Source organism: Arachis hypogaea, chromosome 10, assembly GCF_003086295.3.
Source record: "Arachis hypogaea cultivar Tifrunner chromosome 10, arahy.Tifrunner.gnm2.J5K5, whole genome shotgun sequence".
Lineage (NCBI taxonomy): Eukaryota > Viridiplantae > Streptophyta > Magnoliopsida > Fabales > Fabaceae > Arachis > Arachis hypogaea.
In genome coordinates this window covers 95,778,930-95,795,212 of record NC_092045.1, presented here as the reverse complement: position 1 = coordinate 95,795,212, position 16,283 = coordinate 95,778,930, and the positions used below count along the sequence as shown (strand labels likewise).

Genomic DNA, 16,283 nt, shown 5'->3' with positions numbered 1-16,283 from the left:
GCTACGCTTTTCTTTGTGTTACCTTTTATAAGAGAATAGGAAACACAATTATGGCATCACTTGAAAAGTGTCTCTTTAGATATTAAAAAGATCATTTATAAAGCATATCCTTATCTTAATATTTATGGATACACTTTTCTAACCAAAAAGAACGCTTTTGAAGAGTAACCTAGGCTGCGTTTATTTATAGGCATGAGATATTGAGACAGGGACATTGAGACACAAAGTCGTGATTGACAGATGAGACATAGACAGAGACATTGTGTCTAGAGACACTGAATTAGTGTATTTTGTGTCCATCCTGCCAGAAAGAACACAGAAACAGTAATAAGAGACACAACTTATTTTTTATTTTTCAATTCTTTTATTATTCTTATTAATTTTTCCTAATTATATTTTCTTATTGTTCTATTTTTCTTCCCAGATTTTTGAATGAAAAAATAGAATAAATTAGACTTTCATAAATTGTTCTAATTTATCACCAAATAAAATACAAGAACATTAATTTTTGTGTCTCTATCCTTTGTGTCTTGTTTTCATTATCTTGTCTTGTATAGTTCTCAGAACCAAATGCAACTAGAGTCAGTTTGGATTGACTTTTGAAAAAAAAAATACTTATTTCCTTATAATATTTTTTATCCATCGCAACATATACTATAAATAACACTTAAAAAGTGTTGTCTAAATCAATTAAAGACAATACTTAATATTTGTTACACAAAAATAAAGCTATTGCAACTCTTTTTTAACAACATACCATACATGTTTCTTTTGATCAATTAAAGTACATGTAAGAAGTATTGTTTTTGTAAATTAAACAAGCAACATTTGTGATATTTGTATATCACACTTTATAAGTGTTGTTCATAAATTTTTAATAAGCTTTTCGTTATAAATGTTGTCAAAAATAAATTAAAATTTTTCCCCTAAAATTTTGACTTTTCCTCCAAATATTTTATCAAAAATTACTTTTTTCTTTCTTTAACTTAGCACAAATACATCTTTATAGTTTACATGTTATTTACTGATTCAAATCCTTACTAACTTCACAACAAAATCCAAGCCTTATTTTCAATTAGAAACCCTAACCCCAACCCATTTTGAAATTTCATTGCGCGATTTACTCTTCTGTTTTTGCAGTCCTCGTCGCTGCTCGCAGTGCCGTCGTTCTCGTCGCTGTTCACGGCACCGTCGTGCTCGTCGCTGCTCGCGCGCCGTCATTCGTCGCTGCTCTGCAGTTTGAGCTTCTGAATTTTGCTCTACTCGATTCCAATTTGCTTGCCTTCTTCTACTTGCAGCGTTTTGCTTCGCCCCTTGCTGGATGCTGATATGCTCTACTCCCCGTGGTGCTCGTGCTCTTTCCATTACCGATAGGCTCCTTACTTTACTCTGCTTTGTTATGGCTAAAGTTGATGTGAAATTCTAGTAATGAAATTTTTTCTTCTTTGATGAGAAATTACTGCTTAATTAATTATGATCCTATAAAATCACTACAATGTTTTATTGTTATTGTGTATTCGTCGGCCTGTGCTTTAATCACTAAATGATGTCAATTTTAGGGCTTGTAATTTAATTATTGTTGGTGGAATCTCAATTTAGGAACTTAACATCGGATTCATAGTTATTGTAGGTGTTGGAGTTAGCTAAGAATGCTTCCAGTTCAATCAATTTACTGCTAGGTTTTTCATAATGCTTCCAATTACCTTCACTTTTTCTTTTTCTCTGCCTAACTAAACTTACTTCTTCAGGGAGGAGGAAGAGGTTGATAGATTCATAAAAGTTCAAGAGAGTTTCTTGACAACTTCTTCAACTCTCAGTAAACTTGAATTTATGTTAGTAGTCAAAACTGTTATACTTAGAACTTTCATGAAAATAAAGCAACTAGTGATGTGTTGTATGCAGTAGAGATTCTTTTTCTCTCCATTTCATACATTGATAAATTCCTATCTGTAAACTCTACTTCTCCATGCTTGGTCTTTTAGTTTATCGGTGGTTCCTCTATGCTCATTGCATCGTAGGTATTTATTCAACGCCTTTTTTTATGATATATCTTATCAAACTTCATAATTATAATTAATTAATTAATTATTACTTTTTCACTTCTCAATGTTCAGGAAGTATGAGGAAATTAACCTTCAAATGTACAGGAATTCTGCTACATCACTGAAAATACATACACGAAATCGCATCACAGGTAAATTTTAAAAAATAAATGTGCTTTGTTAATTCTCCTTGCTTCAATTTGGTAAATTTTGTTGCTTGTTGCATTTTAAAGTTCTGTTGAGTGTGATTCAGTGCTATATGCACTGCATATGAGAATGAAGTTTGGTATGTACATCTCATTTTTTTATATATTAGTTTTCTGTTCTTAAATTATGTTTATCCATGATCTGATGTTTATTATATGTAGTTGAAATGAGACGCTTCCTTAAGTGTAACCTATTGATTAGTTTGAATCTCTAGACTACTTAGAATATTTTTATTTATTTTGTTGTACTTTCATGATTTAACCGTTAATCTTTATATTTGATGAAAATAATTTTGAACCTCGATGTTACACAGCTTACTGGATATGAAGGTAATCTCTCTTTGAAGAGAAGTCCATATTGGATGGCTCCAAGAGGTATCTTATTCTTATTCTTATTCTACATTAATCTCTGATACCTTAATCCATTCTTCTGTAATTTATTGACAATCTAATCAATTTTGTGGCAGCTTATGCAGACTAATATGCATTAAGATAGCAACCCAGAGCTACTGATTGCTTATTTTGCAATGTTTATTCATGCATGCTAGCTAGCATGTCTTTGAAGTTCTGAGTTACTATTTTTTATTCTTCATCTTCTGTAGTTTAATGTTAATTATTACTATTAATATTTTTATTTTTTTTTTAAAAAAAAAGAAAGAATGTTTGCTATGTTTGGCAGTGCTTTTGTCTCTGATTATTCAAATCTTGTAGGGTCAATGCTGTCTCTGAGAAACATTTTCTACAAGGAGGCTTGATCTGGCACACAAAGTCCTCCACTGTTGAAGAATTTTCTTGCTTCTTCACATAATCATTTTCAACCATCAAAAGTTTAGGGAACTCAATGTTATTATTTGCTTAACTACTAAACAGAGGTAGAAAAAACAAATGAATGAACACTATTCATGTCTTGCAATTTCCAATTTGAAAAACAAAAAAGCAATTATGGAAATTAAAGATTTGGGTTGAGGCTTACATATCTGTAATTTAGGGTTGATTTTGATTTTTGAGGGAGCAAAGAAATGGTGTCTCCTTGGATCATATGGGGAAATTGCAAATGTGGCTTAGTTAACTGGTCTCGATGTAGTTCGTTTAATTGGGTTGATTGTGAAAGCGGCGAGCACGACAAGAATGCATAAGAATTGCATGCAATTTGCATAGCATCTCAAGTTGATTGGAAACTTGTTAGAGCAGCTAAAGATCTCGGAGCTGAAGAGGTACCCTGAGACAAGGGAGCCATTAGAGAAGATTGAGGATGCGTAAGTCATGTATTTCATCTAGAGGACTTATTTAATTATCTTTTCATATTTTGATATGTGAAGTAGAAATCATTACATAATAGTATATTTGAAATATTTTAATTTGATAATATTTATCCAAGTAGAATAAAATTGAGATTTTGTCTTTTTTTTCATAACCTTTTTCTTCATATCTTTCATATATTGTTTATTTTAGTATAGCGACATACTCGCTGTTGATGATGGTGACAAATTAAAGATTCTATTACGACTGAAACATTTATGAAATACCTATCGATTTGTTACTAGTTTAAAAAGAATTTGCGATGATATTTGCGATAGTATTGCAACTAATTGAGTACATATTATTTCTTAGCAAATTAGCGATTACTTCATGACTCTACTTTCTCATTTAGAATAGCTTTGGTTTAGCGACAAAATTTCTACAAATTTGATTAAGGATTTTCAAAGATTAGTTATAAATTTGCTACAAAATGTGACAGATTTGCGATCATATTAGCGGACAACTTGCGACGAATTAGGTTCGGAAAAATTCCTTGCTAATTAGCGTCAACTAAGCATTCCATTTTGTCTACGAAGATAACTTGGATTTAGTGATGATTCTGCTGCAGTAAATTTTGTCACGAATTAGCGACTACCTTTTAGTCTATTTCTTCTATGGAATTAGTTTTTACTTTAGTGATGGATTTGCGACTATCTATTCAGTAGCTAAAAAATTTTTCGATGAATTAGCGACTATTGTGTTTGCTTCACTGATCTGCGACTTGTAATTAGCAAGGAAAGCATTAGTTGTTAGGCAGTAGCTAATCCGTCACGAATTATATTTTGCGTCAGATTAGCGATAATTTTACAACTATTTTTGGGTAGCTAATCGACCATATTCTTGTAGTGTTATGAAGTAAAAAAGATTCATTTATTTGTCTGGCCATCTTTTCCTAGTTGATTATTTGCTTTGATTTTAATTTCTGCGAATTAAAACTCTAGCCTAAGTACTGAAAAATAAAATAAGAAAGAAAGAAAGAAATAATGTTTTTTAATGGACATGATTTTGAAGTCTATGAAGCTTACTCATTAGTGTCTGAAACATCACATGCATAATATTTAGACTTGGTTTGGTAATGCTTGTACTTTTGTACAAACATTTTATTTTATGTTTAGTAAATTAAAAAGTTTATGTACTTGTATTTAGGGTTTTTAAAAATTAGGGGTGTTTTTAAAAACATCTAAAAAAAAAATTTTAAAAATGAGTTTGTATTTATCGAAAGAAAAAAAATTTTGAAAACTAAAATAATTCATTCATAACTAGTCAAAAATTTCTTAATTTGACTTTATTTATATAACTTTTTTATATTTTGATTTTTTATCTCACTCTCTTACATTCAACTTATCAAATTATATCTTTAACTATTAGGATGTAAGATATCATATATTAATGAGGCCTTTTATAATTTGATTTTTATACTATTACATAAAGACTAATCATAATAATATGTTTTGAATATCATTCATGTTAATTGATTTTTACTTGTAACCACTAATTTATTTTTTCTATATTGTTTCACTGCATCTATGTAATATTGTAAAGGTTGGATTAATCTAAATTTTAATTATTATTAATTTTAATTAATCTTTTTGTAATCACTAATTTATTGTCTCACTTACATAATATTTGTTTTGTGTTTTTCAAAGTGGAATAATAATTTATTCTGATTTTTAACATAAATATTTTCAAATTTTATCATAATTGGATTTAAAAAAATATCAAATACTTAAATTAATTTATTCAATTGACAAATTTACTTATAACATTCATAAGTTTATACACATAATATTCATAATTTCATATTAATAACATCTATAATTTCATACATATGATGTCTATAATTAATAAATTTTTACAATTAATATTACAAAATTTCAAACTATGTGTCTTATTGTATTTTTTTAATTATTATCTCATATGTGCACTAATAGATCATAATTTTAATTATTTTAATATTTTTATTTAATATTTATATGTATGCTTATTTATTGATTTTAATATAATGAGTTAATAATTACTTTTAAAAATTTATTTCTTAATTTTTGTTTATATTTCAGTTATTATTTTCTAATAGTCTATATATAAAATATAAGTTGTATAGTAGAAATTTTAAATTTTTTTAATTTAACATCCATAATTTTATATGTATAACATCTATAATTTTAAACACATAATATCTATAATTAATGAATTGGTGTTAATTTATTATTTATTATTTTATTTTGTAGGTTAAAAACTAATAATTTTGGACGTTTTTAATAAGTAGAGACTAATCAAATATAAGATATTTTTATTTTTTATAAAATGTATTGAGGTGATTTGAGTTTTTTTAGGATTAAAAATATCAAAATTTAAAATTTCTATTTGGGAAAAATATATAATTATGAATGTAATAATAATGAAAATTTGAGATTTAATTTATATTAAATTTAGAATTGACTTTTAGTATAATTAAATGAGAGAAGATATTTATAAAAAGAAATTAATTGTGTCAATTAAATTCAGAGAGTAATTCACATTTATAAGTGCAAATATTATTGATCATGTATTTTTATTTATTGTCTATAATATTTTGGTTATCTAGCATTACTCTTATCAAAATTAAAAAGTCTAATATAATCTCATTCATTAATTAATATTCAAATTTAATTCTTACATTAATGTCTATTATAGTATTTTTAAATTTTAAAAGTTATTTTATTAAATACATTTATTATTGTTTGTAATTATTAAAAGTCATTTTTAATTTATTTACCAAAAATAGATATTATAATTTTTAAAAAATTATATTTTAAAAATTAATTTTTATAAATTACTTTTGAAAAATAAAAACTTTACCAAATCGTTGTAAAACTTTTTTCGTTTTTGCTTATGAGATAAGTAATAGGAACTATTATGTTTTCTTCAGCACATCTATTGTGTTTCAAATAGTGCTACAAGTAAGACCATGCTTCATGTATCATAAATTGCTATTCTTGAATTCTGGTATTCTCTCAAGACTACTTACTAATTGTATTATCTTGGTCGTTATCAAGTACCAAATACATTTTAATCTTATGTGTAAAACCTTAGCTTTTTTTTATAGCTCTCATTTATGCTAAACTATTTAAGAATTTCAAGTGTTTTCAGCTTGCAAGAGAATGGTTGTATTTTCACATAATCAAATTTGTGGGATAAATATCTAAATTTGGGCCATGCAAAATATATATATATATATATATATATATATATATATATATATATATATATATATATATATATATATATAATTGTATCTGTATCTATAATTGTATTTGCACTCTCCCTGAAGTAGCACATCCTATGATATTTGCTGTTTCCTATATTATAACTTTGATTGAAGGATTCTGTCAAAAAAAAAAAACTTTGATTGAAGGAAGACCATTCCTCTTTGACTCATACTGTGTGATCTTTCACTTATATATAACTGTGTCTAGAGTAATTTCTAGTGGGTTCCCAGTTTCTTCTTCAAATAGAACTAGTAGATTCCCAGTAGATTTTAGGAGGGATCGTGGTATATGATACCTGAATGAAAAAAGTTAGTAAATACAAGCTTGACATCCAATAAATGGGCTAATTATGTTATAAAATTTTATAATTAGCTATATAAATAGTGGATCAAGCTCCTTAAAGTGAGGAAGACTTAGTTTGGTAAAGTTTCAAAAGCACCAATTTTTTATTTTGTATTTAGTAAATCAAAAGTGTTATGTGTTTATTATGTGACTGTATTTACAGTTTTAAAAGATAGGAGAAACACATAAAATAGAGTTTTTTAAAGATAGTTTATGCTAATCAAAATTAAAAGATCTAATATAATATTATCCATTAATTAATATCCAAATTTAATTCGTAATAACTGTTTATTATAGTATTTTTAAATTTTAAAAGCTATTTTACCAAATACACTTGTTGTAGCTTGTATTTATTGAAAATCATTTTTAATTTAATTTACAAAACATAGATACTACAACTTTTAAAAAGTTATCTTTTAAAAACTAGCTTTTATAAACTACTATTGAAAAGTAAAAACTTTACCAAACTAACGTAAAGTGAGAGGCTAATCCCCTTAAATTAAAATAATGGAGTTCACACATTATAAAAATTACAAATTCAATGATGATTAATTTATTATTTTATCACTTTACAATTTTCCTCACTTTAGAATATCTTTCTCCATAAATAGTAGTGTAAAACCCAAATTTTAAAGCAACGAAGGAAAGCGAAAAGTTAAATACTAGATAGTAGATACAAAATTTAGATTCTCTAAATTTTAAATTTTTATTTTAGAGAATAAAGTAAGATCTTTCACTATTAAATGTTTTCTCTCTCATATTTTTTTTGTCCCACCTATGAAATAAATGGTAATAGATTATACTTTACCCTGTAAAATAAAATTCAAAATTTAGAAAATCTATGTTAATAGACACAGGGCACTTCTTATAGAAAAATCTACATGTTTGATGAATTGAGATGGTGTCATCTTTTGTGCTTTGAATAATAAGACAATTATGTTCTATTGTAATCCCTCCTTTTATATATATGCATTTATGTCACAAGTAATATTGGAATATAGGAACAGGAGGAGGGAAAAATAAAGAAGTGTGGCATAGCAGCTTACCATGTTTGTGAAGGATCCCCGTTTTCTGTGTGAAAAGATAACCAATATCGACCAATACCTTGGCCATTAACCCAAGCTTCTCCCTTTCCCATAGAACCAAGGTTAAGCACTACAGGATCTTTGCCTGCTGGTGCATCAAATGTAGTCTGCACCAGGGAAATAAAATTAGTTATGTTATGTTATGCTATGTGCACTCATTTTACATTAGACAATGTGCAAACTCATCCATTATCTACTGTTAGATTGGGTTTCAGTAGATGATAAATGAGTTTGTACTATGTCCTAAGTAAAATAAGTGGAATATTTATAGCTTAATGCCGAGCAGTTATGCTCTTTGGAAGTTGAGTAAAAATTTAGCGAACTCTTTAGTTTAAAAAAGGGTTATGCTAGATAACCAATAATTTTTTTGAACAACATAAATAACCACCAATTAAATAAAAACACATTATACCTCCAAACTACCCATCTAAATCTTAATATTAGAATAACCATCCGTTAACCTAGTGAAATGAACATCCGATATATCTATTATTCTCATTGTTTAGTATTTTCATTGTCTACCTATACTTTTCTTTTAAAAAATTATTAAACTATACCTGGTACCATGTGAGTGGTTTCACAGAACTTTGAAAACTTCCCCACTGAACTTTACTTAATCCAATATCTGTATAGATTTGCAGTTTCTCTCCTTGCAGGCCAACCTTCATTGAAAATACTTAACATTAGCATGCACCATGTGGAGAAATTTTACTCAACATCTTTATAGTAGCATATGGATAATCACCTGATATCCCCATGCTTGATTAGTGAAATCTCTGCCTTGAACTTTTACCGAACGCAAACCAGCAACTTTGCTCTCTAGATATGCTCCTGAAGCCTTCATGCAGAAATGAATGCACATTTTCATGTCAATCAAACATCTGATGATGATGAATGTATAGAAAAGAAGTATGAAAAAGTTAAGACAGTTACAGGCATTCCAACAGTTGCACTTAGTAAGGAGACGTTCATCCCATTTGTCAGATTTACTTTGCATTCTGTGACAAAAGATCTACTGTCATGTGTCCCATGTGCAGAGCCTAGAGATGATTACATATAGAGTACAAAAGGTTAGTCTCATAAAATCGCTTGTACTAGAAGCTGACAATGACAATTGATGACGATAGCGGCATTTTAGTCTTTGTATTTGGGTCTAGTGATAGCTCACTAGTCTCCTTAAACAAGTGTCGGGGTTCAAATCCTGCCTTGTACATGCATTAACCCATTGGCCAGTAACAAACTCTTAAATAAAGTTCCGATCCACGATGAATTAGTCATTGGTCTGTCGACTTGGAAAATACCGTGGGAAATCAAATAAAAGAAACAATAACATTCACTGTTTAGAGCTTACCTACTAAAACTCCATTGATGAATGCATGCAAAACATGCCCTTGACTTAATACACTAAGCAAGGATTGAACAATAGGAGCTTTGTCATTAAACCTACAGAAGCAAGGAGTGAACAAACATCTTAGTAGAGAACATTGTAAACATGTTTAATTGCAAGCATTTATCACTAACTATTATGTTGCTATTTACCTAAAAGTGTACCACAAGTAATCAGATGTATCTTTTACTGTGCTGATTTGGTCTAATAGTTTATTTGCTCTTAATGTTGTATCATCAAAGTTAGGGATGGCTTCTGTATATACTTTCCATCTTTCAGCTGTATTGAACTTCAACTGTGGTATCATTGCTCTCACTCTGGCATAGTTTTGTGTGCTTACCTTCAAAAGCAACATAGAAAGAATGAGAAATTTCTCTCACTTCATTGAATTAATGCAAAGAACAATGGTCAAAGGAAAGATGGCAATGAACTTGTAGAAGCACTTTCTTAAAATCACTGGAATTGATACTTCTTTTGTTCTCTTTCATCAGTCACTTTTATTTGTCAAGTATAGTAAGGATGAATAAAAAAGAAGGAGTGACAAATAAAAAGAGATCACATGGATTAGTTCATTGTTGAGCAATATTTTCTTTACCTTGCCTGAATTGAAGGTTACTTTCTTGCAATCTGGTAGAATGCTGATTGATCTTGGGGGCAATACATATGGAATGTTCTGAAATTTGACTGTGGATTCCTTTCCACCACTATTTTCCAGGAAGGCAGCACATTCCTTTGAGCTCCTTCTGAAAACATAAGCCTGCACAGGAAGGATATAATAAATGATTTTGTTTGAAAGATTCAAGCTTTTAAAGGTATGTCATGCATTCCTTTTGTTCCATGTTATTTATATTCAAAGATATTGATTCAATGATGTAGCAAAATGTGACAGTGACAGATAAAAAATAACCAAGAGAGTAAAAGTCTAAAGTATACACAGGAACTGTAGTATTAAATTCCCTACTTGTTGCTGGGAACCCAAAGTGATTATGCTTTGAGTTCCATTTAGTAAAGTGTCTGAACATGACTTGATTGCAGCATGTAGCTCCTTTAGATGACCCCATTTTGGTTGCCTAACCAATCCTGCATAACAAAGTAGGCATGAAACTCTAAACCTTTCAGACATAAGGTTCTGATACTATGTCATGAAACCACTCATTTCAAAAGGTTAAGTTGATAGGAGAAGAAAATATTAATAGTTATATCTCTAACAACCGCTTTCGTCGACATGACAAAGCTTAACTCGCCATCGGTGTAAAAGAGTTTTCCACTTACCATATTCATCCAATGGAGCTTCATCATAATAAGCCGTTATTATATAAGCAGATGCCGTTCTGTCAAAATTGGTTCCTCCATGGTACTGCATGAAATTCATACATGGTGCTTGAGTAAGCAAAAAATTGCAGCAATGGTTTTAATGGTAACAAGTGGGATACCATGTAATAATTGACATAGCTTCCTTTCTTAGCAATGAACAGAGCAACATTATATGCAATGTCTTCTGCTGATCTTAGATATGGCTTTTCTCCAAAGGCTTGATAACTTCAAATTTCGACATGAAATTAATAGCATTAATCTAGTTAGAGACTTGGATAGTATCAAATTTACTTCCGTTAAAAAAATAAAAACAAAAATGATATGTGAATTACAATGAAGAATTCAGCAAGAGAAACATACAAACTAGTCCAATTCTCTGTCCATATAGAAGGCTTGTTAGGAGAGTTTGGACCCTTAAATGCTTTTCCACACTTCATGCCATTGCAAGCATTTATCTGCGGATAAATGTACTTAATTAATAAATGTTTATAATAATCCCCAAAAAAAAAGGAAATTCTCTTGTACCTATAGTATTTATGTCGAATTTGCTTAAAAAATTAACTGGTGAACGAGTCATGCAGATATTTTCATATGAAGTTCATAATTAAAACCGTTAGATGATAATTTAGTCAAACTTGTTAAATTATCTAATAATTCTCAAATATTAACTTCACATAAAAATAATAATTGCATATGAATTTCTACCAAATTAAATAGTCGTTTAAATAGAGTACTAACCATTGGATCAGGGGCATCATCTTGCTTGCACATAACCCAAGGCACCCCAGTATGGAGTCCAACGGCCATTTGAGCAGCCCAACGAATATAGGAGCTTCCTTGCTCATGATAAGCCTTTTCAACATTTCCATATTCATTTTCAATCTACAATTATATCAACAATTTGGATTAAAACAATAGTATAATACTACTAAAGTATGTGTTTATAATTAGCAAGAAGTTGTTGTAGTTGACTTAGAATGATTTGAACCTGAGAAAGTATTATAGGCCCTCCTTGAGAAGCATAAAGATTGGCTGATTTCATCATGTTGACTATTTTGGCAGCGAACCTTTGCATGTGAAACTGTCATTAATCATTCCCAAATTAAATACTTATTATGAATGTCAGAGTAGTGCTTCTATTACTATAACAAAAATGTTCTATGCATTAAGTCAACACCAATATGAAGTTTAAATAAAAAAGTTACTATCAGTTAAATATTGAAGATATAAACCACCACTATTATTACGGTGAAAACTCAACTGCAGTTGACTTCATATGAAATTAATAACAAAGGTTGTTAAATTATTTAATAGGTTTAACTAAATTATTATTATTTAACAATTCTTAATTATTAATTTCACATAAAATTAATTGCACCTAAATTTTCGTCATTATAATTCATAAAAATTAAAGAACTATATATAATACCTTATATTGATTGTTATCAGTTCTAAAAGTAATACCCGGAATGTCATGTAACCACAATGGTAGACCCCTGCAGCCACAAAATCAGAAGTAATTAAGAAATTTCTTTAACATGCTTAATTATTACACGTACTTATTATTATGATTATTATTTTGCTAAGAGTTCATTAGATCCAGTTAATATATATTTTTAAAAATATAATTTGTTGGTAAGTAATATTAGCTTGAAAAGGGGTCTAACCCATAAGTCCATTCACTCTCAATGTAGGGTCCAATTCGAAGGGTTACATATAAGCCTTGTGCTTGAATTTCCTTAATGAATCTCACTAAATCACGTCTTCCACTAAAGTCGTACTGCAAATTCAAGTGCCAAAACAAAGTCATAAAATAAAATAAATAATTAATGGTTTAATTACTCTGTCAGTCCTTATAGTTTCATTGAATTTTCAATTAAGTTTCTATATCATATTAGATTTTGTAACTAAGTTCCTACCGTGACAAAAACATTGAAATTAATGAAATATTCTGTTAACTATATAGAATATTTAGTCAAGTGTTAGGCATATTTATTTTGCTTAACGGAATATTCTGTTAATTTCAATGTTTATATAGTATAGGAAATCAATAAAAAAGAAAAAAATGTATAGAGACCTAATTGAAAATTTAATAAAACTATAAGGACTGACAGAATAATTAAATCATAATTAATTCTGTATGTAAATATAATGAACACTAGTTAGTTATTAGTTATAGGTTACCTGTCCTTGTTGAGGCTCATGAAGGTTCCAAAAGACGTAAGTTTGTATGACATCTAACCCTCCTTCTTTAGCTTTTGTGATTAAATCAGGCCACATCTATTAAAATTGACAACAAATTAACATTTTTTGTATGCTCTTGCACAACATCAACAAACAATTTTTTTTCTAAAAAAAAAATATAAAAAACTATCTTTTAGTTTGTTAAATTAGGCAATTTTTTATTGTAAAATTATTTTTTTAACTTTTATTTTTAGAGAATTTTAGCATTTAAAATTTAGAATTTAAAATTTAAGAGTTTAGAATTTAAAATTAAAAAAATTGATTGATATTTTCAAAAAAATCTGAACATAATCAAAATTGGTACAAAGTATGAAAGACATTGTCTGAATTGTCTCCTTAAAGATTTGATATTCGAATTTAGTTGTAATGATTAAAACATGATTAGTGATATGAGCTGTATTCATACATGTATTATCGCAAACACATGGATTTCATTGGACGTTTCTAGTTAAAAAATTAATTAATATCAATAATAATTTGAGTAACTAAACATATTTAAAGATATCCATATTCAGTTTAAGTTCTCCTATTTATTTTAAAATATTATCACTTTGATTAAACTGATTTATTTTAAAAAAGTAAATCAGTGTATATAAGAGTACGATTGATATTTAAAGACATTAATTAGTTTTTTTGGTACCAAATTAGTCGATAATTATTTTGAAATAAATAGAGTAAAAAGAATGAAAAATTAATTAAATATATTTTAATTAAAATATTTTTTAGGAAAACAAATGCTTCAAGAATAAATAAATAATATCTTTATTTTATTATTATATTGGAACAATGTTATTATTAATAAGTTATTTAAAAGCTAGGTTCTCACCCAACCAAAAATAAGTAAATATAAATATAAATAAAAAAGAGGAACATGATATCAAGCTCTTTTCTAATATGTCATTTTTATTTGAACGAGCAATTGTTAACAATATAAGCTTGACTCAAACATTAAAATGGCTGGAGATATAAATGGTATATATATATATATATATATATATATATATATATATATATATATATATATATATATATATATATATATATATATATATATATATATATATATATATATATATATATATATATATATATATATATGCGCTCACAATTAATAACTCACACATCATAGTGGTCAACTAAATTAAAAATGATAATTAATGATAAGGAGTAGAAAATATCTAAAATTATTTTATATAACATAATAATATTCGTAATTATATATTAATTATATCTAAAATTATGTAATTATTTTAGCAATAACTAATAAATATTAAATAAAATAATTTTAGACTATTTAAATTATTTTTTTATTATCTTTTAAATATTATTGAATTAAAAAATAAAGCTTAATAGCGTGGATCAAAGATCAAAGTTCAGAATAATTTTATGGAGATCAACCTCTTTCTCATGGGCAACCAACCCCCATGTGAAAACTATGCACATAATAATATACAGCAGATGCCACTTCATATATTATTGTAGTTAAGAAATTAAGTATTTACATACATAAATGTCTTATACTAGTAGACATATTAAACTTATAATAAGTGATATAATGTTCTATGACAATCTCAAATAGCCTAAAGATAAATGTATAATCTTAGTTTATTTGATGTATCATACTAGTTGAAAATATATGATCAATAATCATACTCTATATAAGTATTTCGCAACTCAATTTTTCTTTCTTAGAGTAAAATCAAATCTATTAAATTAAATTTTAATAATAGATGAAAACATAGAAGAATAATAATTATTAATGTATTAGAATCTGAACATATTAATAAGGCTTGCAAGAACAAAATGTAAATCAATGCTTTCTTTGAAAATTTTCTTGCCTAATAATAACAGAGGCAATGAATTAATTAGCATTGTTCTCAAATGCTAAAAAACACACCACAATACAAAAAGAAAACTCTTATTTAAACGTATAAATACGTATTCAAAAGAATTGAGTCTACATTATTGTTAATGAAAAATGATCTAGATAACAAAAAGAATGAAGGTATGTATAGGTACCTCAGGAGTGCTGCGAGGATAGTGAATAGAACCGGAGAATAAGATTCTATGTTGGCCATCAATGATTAAGGATCTGCCGTCGTAGGTGACGGTGGCGAGGACGATGACGAACGCTGCCGCCGTTAGAAGGAGGAGAAGAGAGGAGTAGTAGAAGCACGACGATGGCTTCAACATCATGCTGAGTGTTATGTATTGTATGAGAGTCAAAGAGTATACAAAATATTCGGAGAGAGACTCTCTATATATCACTCTTATATTATCAACACTTGTTCTATGTTACTTGTTCTTCATCCATGCCTAGATTTACGTATCCATTTCTTTATTATTTCTTACTGTATTTCATTTTTTTAATTAAATAGAGTTCAGATTTGCGAAATATCTATCAGATTAGGGGATATTGTGAGCAATAAAAAAAATATTTTACTACTACATATATACATAGATAATAAGGTTACGTTACTATGTTATATGGATCTTAATGAAAAAGATTCATGAATTTAATTGCTGCTTTGTGGACATTTAATTTTTGGATCCAAATTTTAATCCTTTTGTTTTGAAAGTGGACCTTTTTTCTCCTTTTAAAAAGAAAACCTCAGTAATCACGCGATTAACATTCGAAATTGAAATTAATGCTGATCAATCATTTATTGATCAATATTCAACTATAAATGCATTATTCCTTTTGAAACTTAAATGATTTCCAAAATCAGATATCTATGTCATGTGTATATGAAAATAATGAGTAATCAAAATTGTAAAATATATATTAAAAAAATTGATATATTTATTGATTTGATCTTTTTTATAAAGTGATGCTAAATATTTAAGTTCTTTTATAAACTAAGTCTAATAAAATTAAATAATAAGATTTAAAATGATGCTAATCATAACTAATTTTTATTATATTAAATTAATTTTACTAGATTTAGTTAACAAAAAGACTTAAATGTGTAGCATTATTCTTTTTTATATCTTTTATTTGGCTTTTTCATTGAAATGTCACTATTTTGGAAATTATTTATCAAATTATCACTCTTTCGAGACATTATCCGATTGTCTTTTTTTTCGGTTACGGTGACAAGTGATTTTTTAAAAAA

The 16,283-nt window shown here is 27.8% G+C and overlaps 1 protein-coding gene across 1 annotated transcript; it reads right to left on the bottom strand.

Annotated features, from left to right (window-relative positions):
* Nucleotides 1-6,834: 6,834 nt before the first annotated feature.
* On the bottom strand, nt 6,835-15,363 carry LOC112718308 (beta-galactosidase 16). The gene is made up of 18 exons (XM_025770105.2): nt 15,187-15,363; nt 13,108-13,203; nt 12,591-12,703; nt 12,353-12,419; nt 11,912-12,004; nt 11,662-11,805; nt 11,284-11,378; nt 11,043-11,148; nt 10,882-10,966; nt 10,571-10,689; nt 10,205-10,366; nt 9,762-9,949; nt 9,574-9,665; nt 9,156-9,262; nt 8,968-9,060; nt 8,780-8,884; nt 8,184-8,329; nt 6,835-7,090 (listed from the first exon to the last, which is right to left on the bottom strand). The coding sequence occupies exons 1-18, from the start codon at nt 15,361-15,363 to the stop codon at nt 6,979-6,981; spliced, it is 2,100 nt and encodes a 699-aa protein (XP_025625890.1). The 3' UTR covers nt 6,835-6,978.
* Nucleotides 15,364-16,283: the final 920 nt, after the last annotated feature.

What these genes read in the sequence shown, in the direction of transcription:
- LOC112718308 (XM_025770105.2), bottom strand. Translation starts at nt 15,363, where the DNA reads ATGATGTTGAAGCCATCGTCGTGCTTCTACTACTCCTCTCTTCTCCTC. An exon ending in GAGAGTGAATGGACTTATGG is followed by an intron (nt 12,420 to 12,590) that starts GTTAGACCCCTT and finishes TTGTGGCTGCAG; the next exon opens with GGGTCTACCATTGTGGTTAC. An exon ending in GTGCAACTGTTGGAATGCCT is followed by an intron (nt 9,061 to 9,155) that starts GTAACTGTCTTA and finishes TTCTGCATGAAG; the next exon opens with GCTTCAGGAGCATATCTAGA.